The 17,875-nt window shown below is 40.5% G+C and overlaps 2 protein-coding genes and 1 pseudogene across 3 annotated transcripts in view; 1 reads left to right on the top strand and 2 right to left on the bottom strand.

Moving 5' to 3' along the window:
• The window catches only part of GOLGA5 (golgin A5), a 34,273-nt gene extending 24,616 nt beyond the window's left edge, over positions 1-9,657 (bottom strand). Inside the window, exons 1-2 of the mRNA XM_082845899.1 lie at positions 9,532-9,657; positions 6,935-7,511 (exon numbers count right to left, since the gene is read on the bottom strand). Coding sequence (XP_082702025.1) covers positions 6,935-7,481 — 547 coding nt within the window. The 5' untranslated portion in view covers positions 7,482-7,511; positions 9,532-9,657. The remainder of the gene's footprint in view (positions 1-6,934; positions 7,512-9,531) is intronic.
• LOC309969400 (non-histone chromosomal protein HMG-14-like) lies at positions 2,045-2,496 on the top strand. The gene has a single exon (XM_082851215.1). It carries the CDS (start codon positions 2,131-2,133, stop codon positions 2,434-2,436), a length of 306 nt encoding a protein of 101 aa, XP_082707341.1. The 5' UTR covers positions 2,045-2,130; the 3' UTR covers positions 2,437-2,496.
• A 5,774-nt stretch (positions 9,658-15,431) lies between the features above and the next one.
• LOC309959917 (serine/threonine-protein phosphatase PP1-gamma catalytic subunit B-like) lies at positions 15,432-17,650 on the bottom strand (annotated as a pseudogene). Its single transcript has 2 exons — positions 16,716-17,650; positions 15,432-15,493 (listed from the first exon to the last, which is right to left on the bottom strand). The product of its transcript is annotated as a serine/threonine-protein phosphatase PP1-gamma catalytic subunit B-like (transcript).
• Positions 17,651-17,875: the final 225 nt, after the last annotated feature.

Below are 17,875 nucleotides of genomic sequence, written 5' to 3' on the forward strand. Positions count from 1 at the left end.
TCTTTGTTACATTGGAATGCTCACTATATATGCACTAGTAGCTTACTGTGGTAGAATGCCTTTTGGCTCAAGTTGACTGCTATAGCTAAAACACCATAAAAAGTAAACTTAAATTTTTAATAGACTTCCCTCTGATGAAATTTCATTCTCATACATACAGCCTATAGATCTGTAAGGACCCTCGAAATCTGGATACACTGAACAAATGGTGATAAAGAAAAGATACAAGAATACAGTTCTGGGAAGGGGGAAAAAAAAGCAGAGAAATTTACGTGGTTGGGTTTAGGTAAACAAGGGTTTTGGTCTCCCTTCTGTCTATGAATCATTTTTGAAAAAAAGGGAGAAGTTTCAACATTGAAAATACTGGAAAGGCATAAAAGAACAGCTGTGGGTTTCGAGGCAAGGAGAGTAATAACAGGTCAGAGCAATTTGTTATATACGAATTTGTTATATACGAAATTGTTATATATACGAATTTGTTATATATTGTTATATATATATATATATATATATATATATAACTGCCTTATATATATATATATATATATATATATATATATATATATATATATTGTTATATATACGAATTTGTTATATACGAAACTGGAGTCTAAACTGCCTTACCCAAAGAGATACTCATTAATTCAGATACTCATTAATTCAGATACTCATTAATTCAGATATTCATTAATTCATCTTGGTTTTGTTACTAAATGTGATGCAAACACACTTCTTACTTACTCCAAAAAAATTAAGTATGTGCTAAAAAATGAACTATATCTAAATGAAAAAGTTCTCAACATCTTTAGTGATCAAGGAAATGCAAATTAAAACCAAAACAAGGACCAAAACACACCTGCTAGCTGGCTAAAATTAAAAAGACTACATAAAATGTTGGTGAAGATATGAAACAACTGGAACTCTTATAGACAGATTGCTGGTGGCAATATAAATGACATAAACACCGTGGGGAAGTATTCACAATTTCTTATGAAATTAAACATGTACCTACCTTTTGACCCAGTAATTCCATTCCTGGGTATTTATTGAACAGAAATAAAAACATTTTTCCACAAAAAGACAAGTACAAAAATGTTCATAGCACCTTTATTCACAAAAAACAAAAACTGGAAAATCCCCAATGTCCATAAAAGAGACTGGGTAAATTGTGGTATAATACTACAGTAAAATACTACACAATAAAAAAGAATTATTAATATACTCAATAACGTGAGTGAATCTCACTAACATGCTGAATGAAAGAAGTCAGCTAAGAAAGTATTCATACTATATGATCTCACTTTTTGCTGGCAAACGTGAAGTTTTAGAACAGACAAAAATAACCTAAGGGGAAAAAAATCAGAACAGTGGGTGCTTGGGGGATGGGTGGGGAGATTAACTAGAAAAGGACATGAGGCACTCTCTGAGGCAAAGGAAACATTCTTTATCGTGATAAAGGTGTGGGTTTCATAGGTGTAGCCATTTGTCTGTACAACTAAGATTTTCGCATTTCAATAACTTGTAAAAATGATGAGACAAACAGGGAAATTTGAATACTGACTAGATATTAGATGATACAAAGGAATTATTAATTTTATGGTGATAATGGTGTGATTGTTCGTTTTGAAAACTTGTATTTTTTAGAGTAAATAAAATATTTATATAAGAAATGATATGAGATCTGTGATTTGCTCCAAAATAATTCTGTGGTGGGTAGAGGTAAAGAAAGAGATTGAAAATGAGATGTTATAAATGAAACAAGAATGGCTATGAGCTGTTGATTATCATCACTGGATAAAAGTTAATATGGGCGTTGAGGGGAACCATCAGTCTCTACTTTGGTATATTTGAAATTTCCAAAATAAAGATTTTTTTTAATGAATAAAAATTGAGAAAATTTTAAAAATTATTTCTAATTTTATAAGATTTTAAAAAGAAATAAAGTATATATCCAAACCTGTAAGATATATCTAAAGTAGTATTTAGACATTTATAGCCTTGAATATTTACATTAAAAATGACAGGAAGAAGCTCGGGTGGGGGGAGGAGTGGCAGCGGCCAGGCAGCCCAGCTTTGCAGGCTCTCAGCGCGGCCCGCAGGCACCCGGCACGCGCCGGCCCCGCCGCCACGATGCCCAAGAGGAAGGTCGGCTCCGCCGAGGGGGCGGCGAAGGAGGAGCCCAAGAGAAGGTCGGCGAGGTTGTCAGCTAAACCGGCTCCTGCAAAAGTGGAAACGAAGCCAAAAAAGGCGGCAGGAAAGGATAAATCTTTAGACAAAAACGTGCAAACAAAAGGGAAAAGGGGAGCAAAGGGAAAAGAGACTGAAGTGGCTAACCAAGAGACTAAAGACGACGTACCTGCAGAAAACGGAGAAACTAAAAACGAGGAGAGCCCAGCTTCTGATGAAGCAGGAGAGAAAGAAGCCAAGTCTGATTAATATCACACACCCGGTCCTATCAGTGGTCCCTGTCTCCCCTCTTGTACAATCCAGAGGAATATTTTTACCAACTGTTTTGTAAATGCAAGTTTTTTAGTAGCTCTAGAAATATTTTTTAAAAGGAGGGAATCCCACCTCATCCCATTTTTTAAGTGTAAATGCTTTTTTTAAGAGGTGAAATCATTTGCTGGTTGTTTATTTTTTGGTACAACCAGAAAATAGTGGGATATTGAATATGGGAGGCTTTGATTGTCTTGGGTGTCAGCTTAACATTCCACAGATGGAGGGTAGCTTTTATATCCTATAATACAAAGCACACTAAATGTCAGTTTGAAGTCAGTTGTGCATTTAATGTCTTAAACACTTTAAATTACTTCTCTTCCCATGCAAACCACTCACCCCTTGATCTTGGTTCTCCTGGGCAGAATTTTGTGCACTCTGTAACATCTTTGGTCGTGGTAGTCCAGTTCTTCTAGTAACTGTTAATGTGCTGTGAACGATGGACAATTTGAGTATGTAGTGTACATGATATTAAATTGTGAATTAGTGGGACTTACGATATAACAGCATTATCAATATTTGAAGATACTGGTACTTGATATCCTGTGAAGGAAAATTTGCCTCCAAATTTTAAGCTGGAAAGTCACTGGAATAACTGTTCAGAAAAGATTCACAACTGCATGATTTTTTTAGATTTTTGGTACGTATGTTGAGAATTGTGTACAAATTGAAATGTCTGTGTACTGATCCTCAAAATAGCCAATAAAATTTCAATTATGAAAGAAAAATAAAAAGAAAGGTAGGGGGCTTCCCTGGTGGCACAGTGGTTGAGAATCCGCCTGCCAATGCAGGGGACACGGGATTGATCGCTGGTCCTGGAAGATCCCACGTGCCGCAGAGCAACTAAGCTCGTGTGCCGCAACTACTGAAGCCTGCACACCTAGAGCCTGTGCTCTGCAACAAAAGAAGGCACTGCAATGAGAAGGCAGCGCACTGCAAGGAGAAGGCAGCGCACCGCAACAAAGAGTAGGCTCTGCTCACCACCAACTAAAGAAAGCCCGCGCACAGCAACGAAGACCCAACGCAGCCAAAAATAAGTAAATAAAATATACTTTTTTAAAAATGAAAGGAATTAATGAGTTATGCACCCATCATAAGGATTACAAAAACAGCAAAATAAACCCAAAGAAAGCAGAATAATAAAGATCAGAAATTAACAAAATAGAAAAGAAACATACTAGAGGATCAACATAACCAAAAATGGTCTTCTGAGGGAGACACTGTAAACTACGTTATGTCAATAAATTTTTAAATGTACATGATGATGAAACGCATCAAACTGTATACCTTAAAAATGTGTAATTTACTGCATGTCAGTTATACTTGTTAATGCTGCTTTAAAAAAACAAACATTTAGCAGAGTGCCAAATATTGGTATTCTTCACGTGGTATTTGTGATCAAGCTTTGATTTCTGCAGGGTTACTATAAGTGATTAGTGTCTGACTGTGTTAACATTTCAGTTGTGACATTATTTTCCTGAAATTAAGTAAAATAAATATAATCCTCCCGAAAGTATATGAAATAGACAAATTCTTAGAAAAAAATATAACTTACCAAAAACAGATTTAAAAAGAAATGGAAAACCAATTGAATCAATAGTTAAATCTTCCACTAAGAATACCCCAGACCCTGATGGTTTCACCAGTGAGTTCTAGCAAACATTTACTGAAAGTTAAGTTTGGTTTTAGGTTTAAGTAAATCAACTGATTTGTATACCATATTAATATTAAGAAGAAAAATCATGATATCTCAATACATACATGAAAAAAACACTGCTAAAATTCAACATAAAAACTCAAATTAGAAATACACAGAAACTTCCTTAACCCAATAAAAAGTACCTATGAAAAACTTAACACAAACTGAAACACTCAAAGCATTCTCTAAGACAAGGAACAAGACACAAAATTGGTTTTCAAGTACAAGCCAATGTAGTAAGGCAATAAAAAGAGTTTTTAAAAAGATAAAAGGGTTAAGCAGAAAACAGTCATTATCTACATATGGTATTATTGTGATGTTGAAAATTTAAATGAACGTATAGAAAAATATGAAGCTTCAGAGCTATCTTAGGTTGCCGTGTGTGTGTGTGTGTGTGTGTGTGTGTGTGTGTGTATTTACAAAAACCTATAGACAGCAACAAACAGAAAGTAAAAAATTTTAAAGCATACCATTTTTAAGAGCTTTAAAAAATATAAACTACCCAGGAATAAATCTAACAAAAAGTATGTAAGACACTTATGGAAGAAACAATAAAATCTTAATGAAAGACATCTAAAAAATAATTATACCATGTTAATAAGTTAGAAGATTCTATGTTGTAAAGATGCTGATTCTCACCAAACTATCTGTATGTCAGTAGAAGCAAGGGACTCCTAGGAAAGACCAACAGAATTTTTGTGGAACTTGGCAAGCAAATTCTAAGATGCATATGGAAGTACAAAAGTCCCAAGAATACCCAAAACATTCTTGGAGAAGGACAAGGTGGTAGAATGTGCTCTTTGAGATATAAAGACATATTATAAAACCACGTTAATTAAGACAATGTGGCACTGACATAAAGACAAATAAACCAATGAAACAGAATTAAGTGTCAGAAACATGCCAACATATAGATGGATGTTTGATATATGACAGAGGTGGTATTGCAGATTAACAGGGAAAGGAAATATTTTCAATAAATGGTGCTGGGATAACTGATTTCCATTTGGGAAAAAAAGGGAACTAGATGCCTACCTCACACCATACATAAAAAACAACTTTAGGTAAACATCTAAATATGAAAGGCAAAAGTATAAAACCTTTTCCTATAATACAGAAAAATACCTTTATGACCTCAGGATAGGAAAAGATTTCTAAGACCCAAAAGACACAAACCATAAAGAAAAAATTGATAAATCATTATATTAAGAACTTCTATTGAGACATTATAGAAAAAGGAAAAAAACAACAAGGTAAAACTGGAGGAGGATGAGAAAGAATTGCCATCTAGAACATAAAGAGAGTATCTATGAATCAGTAAGGAAAAGGACACGCTTCCACAACACTCTGACCATACCTCAACTGCTGCATTTACTATATTACATGTATATTATCTGTGTCCATGTGTTTCTCATCCAATAAACTATAACCCATTCACTTCTGTATCCTGGCCCAATAGGGTCTCAATAAATGTTTGTATAATTAATCAAAAGATAGTTGAGAAGAAATTTAGGATTGTTCATACCTAGTGCATGCACCTGTCTTGAAAGCCCAAAACCCGTCTCTTTACCACTTTTTTATCTTGAAATACAAGAAAGATTTTATTCACTAAGAGCCAAGACTGTGGAAGAAGCTAAAAGGTTTAAGAACATAACAAGCTCCCATGAGCTATCAGCTCTATAAAGAATCCCTGCAAGGACCTATCATGTTTATTGTTATTTTAAAATGCTTCCTAGGTACTCAAATTAGCCACATTACCATGTAAACATCATTTTTTGCAGGTGAGAAGATGTACATGTTGAGGTAATTTCATAGCAAATTAAACAACTGAAAACCAGAATTCTAAGTTCTGACTTCACTACTAAATCAATGCCTTTAACCCTCCAACTCAGATCAAAGTTCAGTTTCTCACGCTTTACTTTCAGGGCAGGCAGGGGGAAAAACACACCAAAAAGCTCACAATCCAGAATATAAGTGAAGTACAGCCGCCTGTTACTCTTATAATACCAAGGACAGAAAGAAATGAATCGGAGATAGTTCCAAATCCAAAACTATATGTTTCCTTTCAGATTTCAAAATTTTCTTCTTTATATCTTAAAACATCTTAGAGAATCATTTTGGATATAATTTAAGATGTTGGGCTGAGGACTTCCCTGGTGGCACAGTGGTTAAGAATCCGCCTGCCAACGCAGGTGAGACGGGTTCGATCCCTGGTCCGGGAAGATCCCACATGCCACGGAGCAACTGAGCCCGTGTGCCACAACTACTGAGCCTGCGCTCTAGAGTCTGCAAGCCACAACTTCTGAGGCTGCGTGCCGCAACTACTGAAGCCCGCGCACCTAGAGCCCATGCTCCGCAACAAGCCACCACAATGTGAAGCACACACACTGCAACGAAGAGTAGCCCCCGCTCGCCACAACTAGAGAAAGCCTGTGCGCAGCAACCAAGACCCAACGCAGCCAAAAATAAATAATAAATTAATTAAATAATTAAAAAATAAAATGCTGGGCTGGGTAAAGTTACAGCAGACAACATTCAAAGGTCCCTACTGTAACTGTATATTGGCTAATAGTGTTCTATGCTGTCCCCTTATTTACACCACACACTTCAGAGAGCCTGCCCTTGCGCCAGCAGGGACAGGTAACAAAACAGAGCATGACAAATGCTACCAGAACATTTTAGGCTATGATGACGTCCAATGTGGTTAACTCTAAAAGAAACAGAGGACTGATTAACTACCATGGCTTTGGCTCCCAGAAGGATGTTCTTCAATGGTTTTGATGGTGGTTACACTGGTGTTCTCAGAACTGACGCTTGTTGTCCGAGAACTCTGCAAGACAGGTGTTTTGCCCCTTTCTTTTTTGACTTCCACTTTCCCAGTAGGCTCCTTCTGTGAACTATTAAGAAAATCAAACAGCAGCTCATCATCAGGTTCTGACTTTTTTCTTCGAACAAACTGGGATGAAGGCCTAGGAACAGATGCATTTTCAACAGGATGGGAGGCCTCCACCGATGTCCTAGATCCTAGTTTCACATTTGCAGTCCCAGCTAAGATGGTGGCTTTTTGATTCCTAATATTATCAGCTGCTGAGGAAATGTAAGTAGCTTTAGGTCCTGTCTGATAAGTCAAATCTGTATTTTGCTGGTGAAGTTCAGGATAGTCAGTACTTTTGCTATAAACAATGCCGCTGGTGTTCTCTTTTCTACTGAGAGCTGTTGCAGCCCCTTGATCAACTCTGTTTAAAAGATCCTCTGCCTTTCCAGCAAGATCAGCAAACCAGGACATGATGGCAGCAGAATAATCCTATTGGTGAACCTGTAAAAAGGATATAAAATGATCAGTGTGGCTTAACAGCAGTGCACAGCGATTAAGACCAGGCTCTAGAGTCAGATAGTCCTGGGTTGGAAAGCCTGACCCTGCCTCTTACTATGTAACTTCAAGCAAACTACTTGACTGAAACTGAGAAACTTCACCTAGAAAATGAGGAGTACTTACTTTACAGGATGGTTTTAAGATGAAATACTGCATTAAAAAACACTTTGAAAAATGCCTAGCCCACAGTAGGCACTCATTTGAGTAGTTGCTACCATAATTACAACTATCACTACTACTGTTATTCCTATTTCAACAAAGTGTAAATACTGCAGCACTATCATGGATAATTTAGGTGTGCATATACACGCCTAAAATATACCTTCAATAATTTGGATTCTCAGTACCTACTATATGCACATTAAGCTAAGTTCAGAATAAAACAATTACGATTGCACATTCATTTGATGCATATATTTGGGTACTTATCCAGTGCCACAATAAATCAAAATGATGATGATGAAATAACTAGTTTCCATTTCATAACAGAGTAGCATATAAAAAAGTCAACAACCATTTCTTGAATGTCCACATTATTCCTTTTGCCTGGAGCGCTCTTTCACAGTTAATTTTTTTTTTGTTCTTGGTCTTCACCTGAACGTCATCTGCCCCCCAAATGGCTCTTTTGTCCCATCTAAATTAGGTCCTATCATTCTCTGTTCACACACTATTCTTTTCCCTCACATCCCTTCATGTTTTATATGTATTTTTTTTCCCTGTCTCTCCCTCTTGGGGAAGGGGAGGCAGGGAGTGGGTGGATAAACGCCATGTCTGTTTTGCTCACCAATGAATTCTCAGCACACAGCAGGCACCCATAAATACTGCTGACTGGAATTAATTTTTATGTTAGGTGCCCTGCAAACATTATCTTTAGCACACATAATTTTCACAACCACATTGTGCGGTAAATAGCAATACCCTTTTTTCACAAAAAAAAAATGGGGGGAAAGGTTTAGAGAGATCCCAGAGTTTAGACAGCAGCTCAGACAGGCAAATCTAAGTCAGCCAAAAACCACTTTTTAACCCCTGCGTTCCCCATCTAGCCTCCCAGTATATGAACAACCTCAAGAAGAAACTCACCCTCTAAACCTGTTCCTTACAAAATGGGATAATTACATGCCCGTGTATTTCACAGAGCTTATGTGAAATCCAATGAAAATAGAAGCGACATGCTCCATAACATATAAAATTCCCTACAGAGTATGTATCATTCCCGAGTAAACACTGGTGGTAAGTAGGGAACAAATGATCTCTCCTAATACAGCAATCAAAACATACTTATTAACTTATATCTTGCCTCTCATTGTAAAGTTTTAAAGGGTTTTAAAACAAAAGCCTGTGCCTTAAGATAGAGTACCCAATTAAATGTTAAGATGGGCCCTAGACACTTGCCCCGCGGACAAAAGAACTGTAGCAGACTTCCGAGGTACAGAGCCCTCAAGAAATTCCGCCCAGTAAATGGCCCACGCCGACCTGAAGAGAGAGAGGGTGAGAGCGCAAGGGATGGGGATGGGGATGGGGATGGGGATGGGGATGGGGACGGGGACGGGGACGGGGACGGGGACGGGGACGGGGACGGGGATGGGTCGGCCGACGGCGGTGGCAGGGCATGCACGAAGGCCAAGTGTCAACACAGAGGAAGGGAGGCTGGGGATCAGCTGGTCGGTCCCAGGGGCTCTGTCGTCAATGCCAGGTGGGCGAGTACAGACCCCCACTTCGCTCCCTACCCACTGCACTGAGCCTCCGGAGGGGGAAGAGCGGCCAAACCAGGCTGGGGTGGGGGAAGGAGGGAAGGGGAGGGCACTAAGCCACGTCCGTGGAGGCCCAAGGGGGCTCCCCTGCCCTGTTCCTGAGCCCCCGGCAGGGCGGAGAGGGCAGGGTCTCCGCTGAGGGGATGCCGCCCCCGCCTCTAAGGCCGTTAAAGGCCCCAAGGGGACCCCTCGGCCCCCCGCGGCCACCTCACCTGAGGACTCTGGAGCGGCTGCACCGCGGCCTGGTCACTCTCCCAGGCCTCCCGTCCTCAGCAGCCGGCCGGGAGAGGGTCCAGGTTGAGCAAACCTGGCCCTCGATCGGCCACGGCTCAGTTACTCTTCCGGGAGACGTGGAAGAGCGGCGAGGACCCCAAAACAGAGTGGCTTCCGAGCTGCCTGAGCGGGCGGGAGCCTAGAGCAGCCACCTGGAGGCGGCTCAGGCACCACCGCCGCCGGCTGCGGGGCCCTTGCGCCTGGCCACTCCCTTTTTCCGCCTGTGGCGAGCAAGGGCGGGGGCAGGGCCTGCGTACGTGTGACGTAGCTCGCCTCCCTAGGACCGCGGCCCGCACGCGGCCGACACAACATTGGAGGCCTCGCCCATCTGGGGGCGTGCCCCACAGCGGCCCACGTGGGTGGCAGGGGCGGTGCCCTGCCGGAAGGAATAGGAGGCCCGAGACACAGGTGGAGCGGCCGGCGTTTACCTTTCCCCATTCTTCCTCCGCTCGCCTAGTTTTACGAATGAGGATGTTGAGGCCCATCCTCAACGGGGGCTGAGAATACAGAAAACAAGAACTAGTGGCAGAGACATATTAAATAAACCACTGAATGAACAAGACAATTTCAGAGCTTTACCAGAGCTGTAAATACAAGATAATAGGGAGAAGTGACTGGAGGTGAGGGAAGCGCTTTAAATGATGTGGACAGGGAAGGTCTCTCTCCGAGGAGGTGACATTTGAGCTGAGACCCAAATAATGGAAAAGGCCAGTAACGGGCTTTCCATACAGCTGTACTGTAGTTATGCATACAGTTCACTGAATATTTGAAATAAGTCTAAAATCCACATTTAATAATTCAACAAATACTCAGCACCTACTTTGTGCACAGGGTTGACTTAATTTGGCCCTAATGACAAGCCTACAACATAGTCCCAAGGACCCTGGAGGTTAAGTAACTTGTCTAAGATCATGTGCCCTAGTAAGGAGTCCATATTACTCCAAAGCTTGAGCCGTTAGACTCAACGTTTTATTGTCTCCAAATTAAATATTGGGAGTAATTACAGCTCCTTCTTTTCTTCCTCTCAAGTAAGGTTTAGCCCAGTCCAGTAAGCAGAAGAACTTTCAGCAGCACCAGGAAATAATAATAGTAATAATGATAATAATAATAGCCTCTAATAGTTATTGTGTTCTTATTAAGTGCAGTATACTTTGTTAAGCACTGGACGTGCTTCACCTCATTTAATTCTCAAAACAGCCATAAGGAAGGTACTGTTATTATCCTGTGGTAGGTGGCGTTGTTGCCAGCTATTAAGTGACTCCTCCTGTTAAGGATGTAAAAAATTAAGAAACAGAAACCTAAATTAAATAGAGTCAGGAGACCAGAAGGGAGAGCTCTCTCGCCCAAGAAGTAGAAAGACCGCTTTTCTCTCCTAGCAACAAATCAGCCAATGAAAAGCTGTGGACACTTTTTCTAGTATAGCCCTTCCAACCCCTTTCCCTTTCTATTACAGCATTCTCCTTCCCTTGCTGTGTGGGGACTTACATGTGGCTCACCATGGTTGCAGACCCCAAATTGCAATTCTCTGCTGATTCCAAATAAACCCATCTTTGCTGGAGAAATACCTGGCAGCCTAGTTGTTTCAGGTCAGCAAGGATTATACATCATCACCTGTTGCCTTGTGACTGCAATGCATCCTGTAGGAAGAGTGTCCTTTCCAGCCTTACTGATGTCAGGCTTGATCACGTGACTTGCTTTGGCCAATAGAATGTGAAGAGAAGTGTCTTTCACCACATCTGAGCAATAGTGTTAAGAGCCATTATGTATTCCTACCAACGCTCTTAATCTTTTCCATCTCTCATGAGAATGGCCTGTCCCAGATGGAGCTGCTCCCTCAGCCTGGGTCCTGGAAGGAAAGAGATGTGAAGCAACCCACACCTGACAAGTCACATGAGTGCAAAAGAAACCTTTGCTTTTAGAGATTTGTAATTGTTTCTTATGCAGCCTTACCTAATGAAATCTAATACATACCCCATTTAACAGATGGAGACACTGAGATTCAGAGAGGTTTAGTTACTTTCCCAAGGTCACACAGGAAGTAGGTAATACATCTGGGATTCCAACCTACATCAGTGTGACTCCAGAAACAATATTGTTAATCAGTGAAGGGATGAGAATGAAAGAAGTTGAAGCGGAGCCAGACCTCCCATATGAAAAAAAAAAAGGCAGTGGGCAGACTATCCCAATGTTTCAAGAATTCCCAAGTACACTCCCTGAGAGAGTCAGCATATGGAGACATACTACCCAGAAGTCATCAGGGCTAGGCTGGATTAGCCAGAGAAACAGCACAGCCAACAGAAAGAGGTTACAACTTTGCCTTGTACAAGACACATGCAAAAAATACTAACCACAAAAGAAAAGATTGAAATTGGGACTTTGTTAAAATTAAGAATTTCTTTTCATCAAAAACAACAACAACCACAGCAACATTAAAGCTTGCAAGGCTTTCATTAAGTGAAAGGCAAGCCAAAGATTGGTAGATAATATTTACAATACATACATCAGACAAAGGATTTATATATAGAATATATAAAGCTCTCCAACAAATCAATAAAAAATATCAATCAACCCAACAAAAATAGACTAATATATAAGCATTTCACAAGAGAAAATATCCAATGGGCCAAAGCACAGGAAAAAGTATTCAACACTATTAGTCATCAGAGAAATACAAATTAAAATCACAATGAAATACCTTTACACATCCACCAGAATTGCTAAAATGTAAAAAGATGAAAAATGCCAAGAAATGATGAGTTTGTGGAGCTGCTAGGACACTCGTTCATTTTTGACACAACTGTAAGTGATAGAACCACTTTGGAAGACTTGGGCTCTGTCTTTAAAGGTAAACATAAGCCTACTCTGTGGCCCAGTGTAGGGCTACCCTATGAGTCAGCAGTTCCACTCAAGAGAAATGGAGGTGAAATGTCCATCAAAAGACATGTACAATGAAAAACAAATAACTATACATGCAGCAACATGGATGAATCAGACTTACTTGAATTAAAGAAATATTGTTGAGTTCAAAGAAGCTAGTCCCGGGGCGGGGGAGGGTTGGATTGGGGGTTTGGGACTAGCAGATGCAAACTATTATACATAGAATGGATAAACAACAAGGTCCTATTATATAGCACGGGGAGCTATTTTAATATCCTGTAATAAACCATAATGGAAAAGAACATGAAAAAGAATATATATATGTATAACTGAATCACTTTTCTGTACATGAGAAACTAACATAACATTGTAAATCAACTATACTTCAATTTAAAAAAAAGAAGCCTGTCTCAAAAGACCACATACTGTATAATTCCATCAATATGAAGGACAAGAAAAGGTGAATCTAATCTGTGATTATAGAAGTTATAATAGTAGTTACCTTTGGGGGCCAGATATTGACTAGGAGTGGTCAAGATGGAGGCTCCTAGAGGGCTGACAATGTTCTATATCTTGAATTTGGTGTTGATTATGGGTATGGATACACATGTAAGAGTTTATAAACTCTGTACTTAACAACTGTTAACTTTATTTCATGTATGTTATATCTCAATGAAAACAATTCAAAAAAACTACACATACCCTCTGAGAAGGTAATTTTACTTTTAGGAAATTATCCTACAGATATACTCACACATATACAAAGTTATTAATTACAGCATTGCTTATAATAGCAAATATTGGAAACAAGTTAAATGTTCGTTGATTTAAAAATCTTGGTACATTCATCCAATGAAGTACTATGCAGATGTTTATCTTTTTTTTTTTTTTTTTTTGCGGTACGCGGGCCTCTCACTGTTGTGGCCTCTCCCGTTGCGGAGCACAGGCTCCGGACGCGCAGGCCCAGCGGCCATGGCTCACGGCCCCAGCCGCTCCGCGGCATGTGGGATCTTCCCGGACCGGGGCACAAACCCGTGTCCCCTGCATCGGCAGGCGGACTCTCAACCACTGCGCCACCAGGGAAGCCCTATGCAGATGTTTAAAAGAAAAAGAAGCTTTTATGCAAGGATGCGAAAAGAGCTCCAAGATCTTAACAATATATGTTTTAAAAAAACAAAAATTAAAAAATGGTGTTTGTAATATGCTATCATTTGTGTACAAATATCTTTGATGCGTAGAGTCTATCTCTTGAGGGACACTTTCTTTCCCTCCTTGCAGAATTCAGCTGGGCAACAGGAGTAAGAGGGAGGTTTATTCTTCAATGAATCCTTTTTTGTATGTATCCTCTGAACTCTGTACCATAAGAATCTATTATTTTCCAAAAGTTAATAATATAAAAAAACTTTTTTAACTTTGAACGCCCTTGGAGGCTGAAAGCATTCCTCATGTCTTCACAGCCCTTCCTCTCAGATAGCCTGACACCCTTTATTTATGCCACCTGCCCAGCTCTGCAGGCTTTTTCCCTAGGGATTTTGTGACCTTCTTTGGAAGATGCCTGTGTTTCTTCAGCTCCGGGTTTCTGTGATTCTACTCCTTGCTGAGCAGCTCTGACGAATGAAATTGTGAACCTCTTTGTGCATTTTTAGCTTCCGGCAGCAGGAGGCACTCTATGCTTAAAAATATATACGTTCGCTTGTATGTTTGTATGTATGTATATTACATCTGGATTGACAAGTAAAATGAGTATTGCTGGATCGTTTTGTTTATAGAGCACAGAATGTAATATTTCCATGAATCAACGCTGGGTGACGCCCAGGAATTTCATATTCCCATACCTGTTTGGGAGTTCCTCCAGACTGACAGACCATTTCTGGTGTTTTCCATGTCACCTGGAATGCTAAGCTGCTCCCAGAGATGAGTCCCTCTGCTACTGCAGCCCTGATGAAACCTCCTAGGCCCCCATTCACCCCACATCCTCAGCCTGTCATTGCCCCTGCTCAGAGGCCTCCAACCCCCATATGACCCAACATTGGCAGCAGGGCTGGGTGGGGAAGAGGCTTTGTGCCGTCCTGGAAAAAGCAGATGCCTGAGAGTCAACAAACATCACACGCCTTGCTTTGGCATCATAGGCAATTCCATTTCTCTCTCAGGGCCTCCGTTTCCTCACCTGTAAAATGGGTGCTTAGTGGTTTTTAAGGTGTATGTGAGTGATTGTTATACTGTAGGCTTCTTTCTTTAAAGGAAATCTTTATGTCTATGCCCCGTATATAAAATGCATCCAAGTCAAGCAGTCCTGATTGAAGAGTGTGGAGGAAGAGGGAGGGGGGCAGGGAAGAAGGTATGCAGAACCCCTCCCAGTCTTTCCCCATACCCTACCGAGAAGCTCTTGATATAGCTACTAGGGAGTTTAAAATGTCTTTGCACTCTTTGCGCTCTGTACTGGGTTTGTTTTGTTTTGTTTTGTTTTGTTTTGCCGGGGGTGAGCCACAGGCTTGCGGGATCCTAGTTCCCGACCAGGGATTGAACCTGGCCAGGCAGTGAAAGCTCTCCAAGTCCCAACCACTGGAAGTTCCCCGGGTGTTCTTTAAGAGCCTTACTCTGAGATTCTGGGATCCTGTGGAAGGCCAGTGCAGCTTGGGTGCAGGGAATTGACCTACATCTTATCTTCTTTGTGCCATGGACCCTTTTGCAGAATTGTGTGTGTGTGTGTGTGTGTGTGTGTGTGTGTGTGTGTGTGTTTTAACAAGTTCATCATTTAATAAGTCTGAATTCATTTTCACCACATGGTATTGTAAAGGGTCATCTGTTGAAACACTCATTGTAACAGATCATAGTTTTAAAAAGTCATAGATACCCTGAGTTCTGTATAAATTAGTGGTAGTAAGTTAGTTCCTTTGTTTTGACTTACAAGCTTCAATTTCACTGTAGAATAAAGAATGTAGACCAAAGAAAGCATAATTGGTCACTCATAAAGAACAGTATTGTTTCTTTAATTTGAAGCTTTCTGAATGAACGGGTTCAGGCCTGATGTAATGGTACAAAGGTTATTTAATGAATAGGCTATGTGGACAAAATGTACAAAATGTTATTAACTTTAATCAGTAATAGCTTAAGCAGCACTATGTTACTAATCGCTATTCAAACTCAAAAACCTGTTTTTGAATCCTCAGGAAGGCAGCATGTGTACACAACCAAGCCACCTTATACTTAGAGGAGTGTCAATACGTATTTCAACAGAAACTTTGGCTTTAGGAAAGAGTTAACAAGCATTTAAAATAATGACTCTGGGGCTTCCCTGGTGGCGCAGTGGTTAAGAATCCACCTGCCAATGCAGGGGACATGGGTTCGTCCGGGAAGATCCCACATGCCACAGAGCAACTAAGCCTGTGCACCACAACTACTGAGCCTGTGCTCTAGAGCCCGCGAGCCACAACTACTGAGCCCGCATACCACAACTCCTGAAGCCCGTGTGCCTAGAGCCCATGAACCACAACAAAGAGTAGCCCCTGCTCCCGTAACTAGAGAAAGCCCACGTGCAGCAAGGAGGACCCAACGCAGCCAAAAATAAATAAATAAAATAAATAAATTTATTTTAAAAAATAAAGTAAAATAAAGGCTTTAATCATCATTTTAAGTATATGGTAGGGCAAAGTGTGCTTTAATTAAATATACATCATACCAGTGATGCTGGCAAGGTTGAAAGTTACTAGTTTGTACATGACAAGACAGTAAGAGAAAAAAGCAATCCTTTGAAACAAAGTTTTAAAAATATATGTTCACAGTGGTTTGTATCAACAGTATGCATTTTATGACAATAACTTGTACAGATTGAGCACCCTAGGGCTCTCTTTATATCCTAAAGAAAACAAATTTGCATTATTCTTGGGTTGTACCGAATTTAAAATAGATCAATTGCACACTTACCCCCTAGACAGGATAAACTGTCCTGGAGTGTACTGCTTTAATACCATCATTAAAATTGTTTGCAAAGAAAACCCAGAGAATTAAAAAACAAAACAAAACATTTTATTTCTTGGGAGTGGAGAGTCTTTTATTTGCTGTTATAATGAGCAAATATCATTCATTAAGTCAAAAATGGAAGGAGCATGCCCACAAACACTATTTGAGCAAAGCTGACCAATATACATTACGATTTAAAAAGTGAAGATCGTATACTATATGTTACAAGTCCCAATTAAGCAGTGTCAAAATGACACCTGTTTCTTTGCTTGCTTTGTGATCAGACCCCTTGGAGGTGTTAAAGGGGCTCCTGGCATTCCGCTTCTTTTTCTCTGCAGGCTTTAAAATCTGAAAAGAACAAATTAGTGCTTTGTCCACACTCAGCATGGCACCTCCATTGTCAAACTCTCCACAATTATCAGTTGCAGAAGACAGAGTGACCAACTGCCTCTTTGCAAAAATTCATACCATTTTCAACCACCTGATGGGCTCTACATATAAGATCCAAACTATGCTGATGGAGAAATTTGGCAACCACTTCGGCACCAAATGTGAAGGACAACTCCTCTGTCATTTTCACCCCAGCCTAAGACATCTTTACCTGGGTCAGACCACAAAAGATCACAAAGAAGACCTTGATCTGGTATATCAGTTGGCCGCACAGTTCTCGGAATCTGCTCCATAGATTGAAGACCTGGGGACAAACTTCCATGACAGCAGAATGTTTTCTCATCTACAACGGCTGCTAACAGTAAACAGTTAAAGCAGTCTATGGAAGTTTTCCATAGTGTAATGTTGTATCTTCTTTTACATTCATCATAAAAATCCATACATGCTATTGATACTGACACACTCGTGGTTTCCTCTGAGAAGAAAAAAATTCTTGGGATATTTGATTTTCTTTAGCCAATAAGAGGCAGATATTCTCCAAAGACTGCTTCTCCCTGTCCCCAAGAAATACATAATTGCTTTCTGGTGGGAAACCACCATACTCCAAAAGTCGAAGCAAATCATAGTATTAACTGTGGGTATCACCACTATTTTTAGCGGTGCTTCAAGTTCTCGTAGGATGGGCTGACTGAGAAAGATCTCTTGGGACTTTAAGCACAGTCCTCTGATTTCATTGTCTTGTAGCTGGACATTCTTGCCTAGCTTGGACCCTCTAACTTCCAACAGCCTTTGGATGAGGCTGTTGATGTTGAGTTTATTTGTATCTGCCATCGCTGTCCCACTGCCCACCCTCCCGTACGTGCGGCCTTGCACCCAGGATTCACATCTCCTTTCCCACAGCCAAGAGCACAGAGGCGGCCCCGGCGGTGGTAGCAGAAACTGTTGGTGGGTCCCCCCTAACCGCCCGCACCCCCTGCTTCCTCTTTCTCTCCCCACTGGAACCATGAGGCAGAATTGTGTTTTTAAACCATAAAATAATATGCACAGTATGACAAA

The sequence above is a fragment of the Leucopleurus acutus genome (assembly GCF_964270905.1).
Source record: "Leucopleurus acutus genome assembly, chromosome: 1".
NCBI lineage: Eukaryota > Metazoa > Chordata > Mammalia > Artiodactyla > Delphinidae > Leucopleurus > Leucopleurus acutus.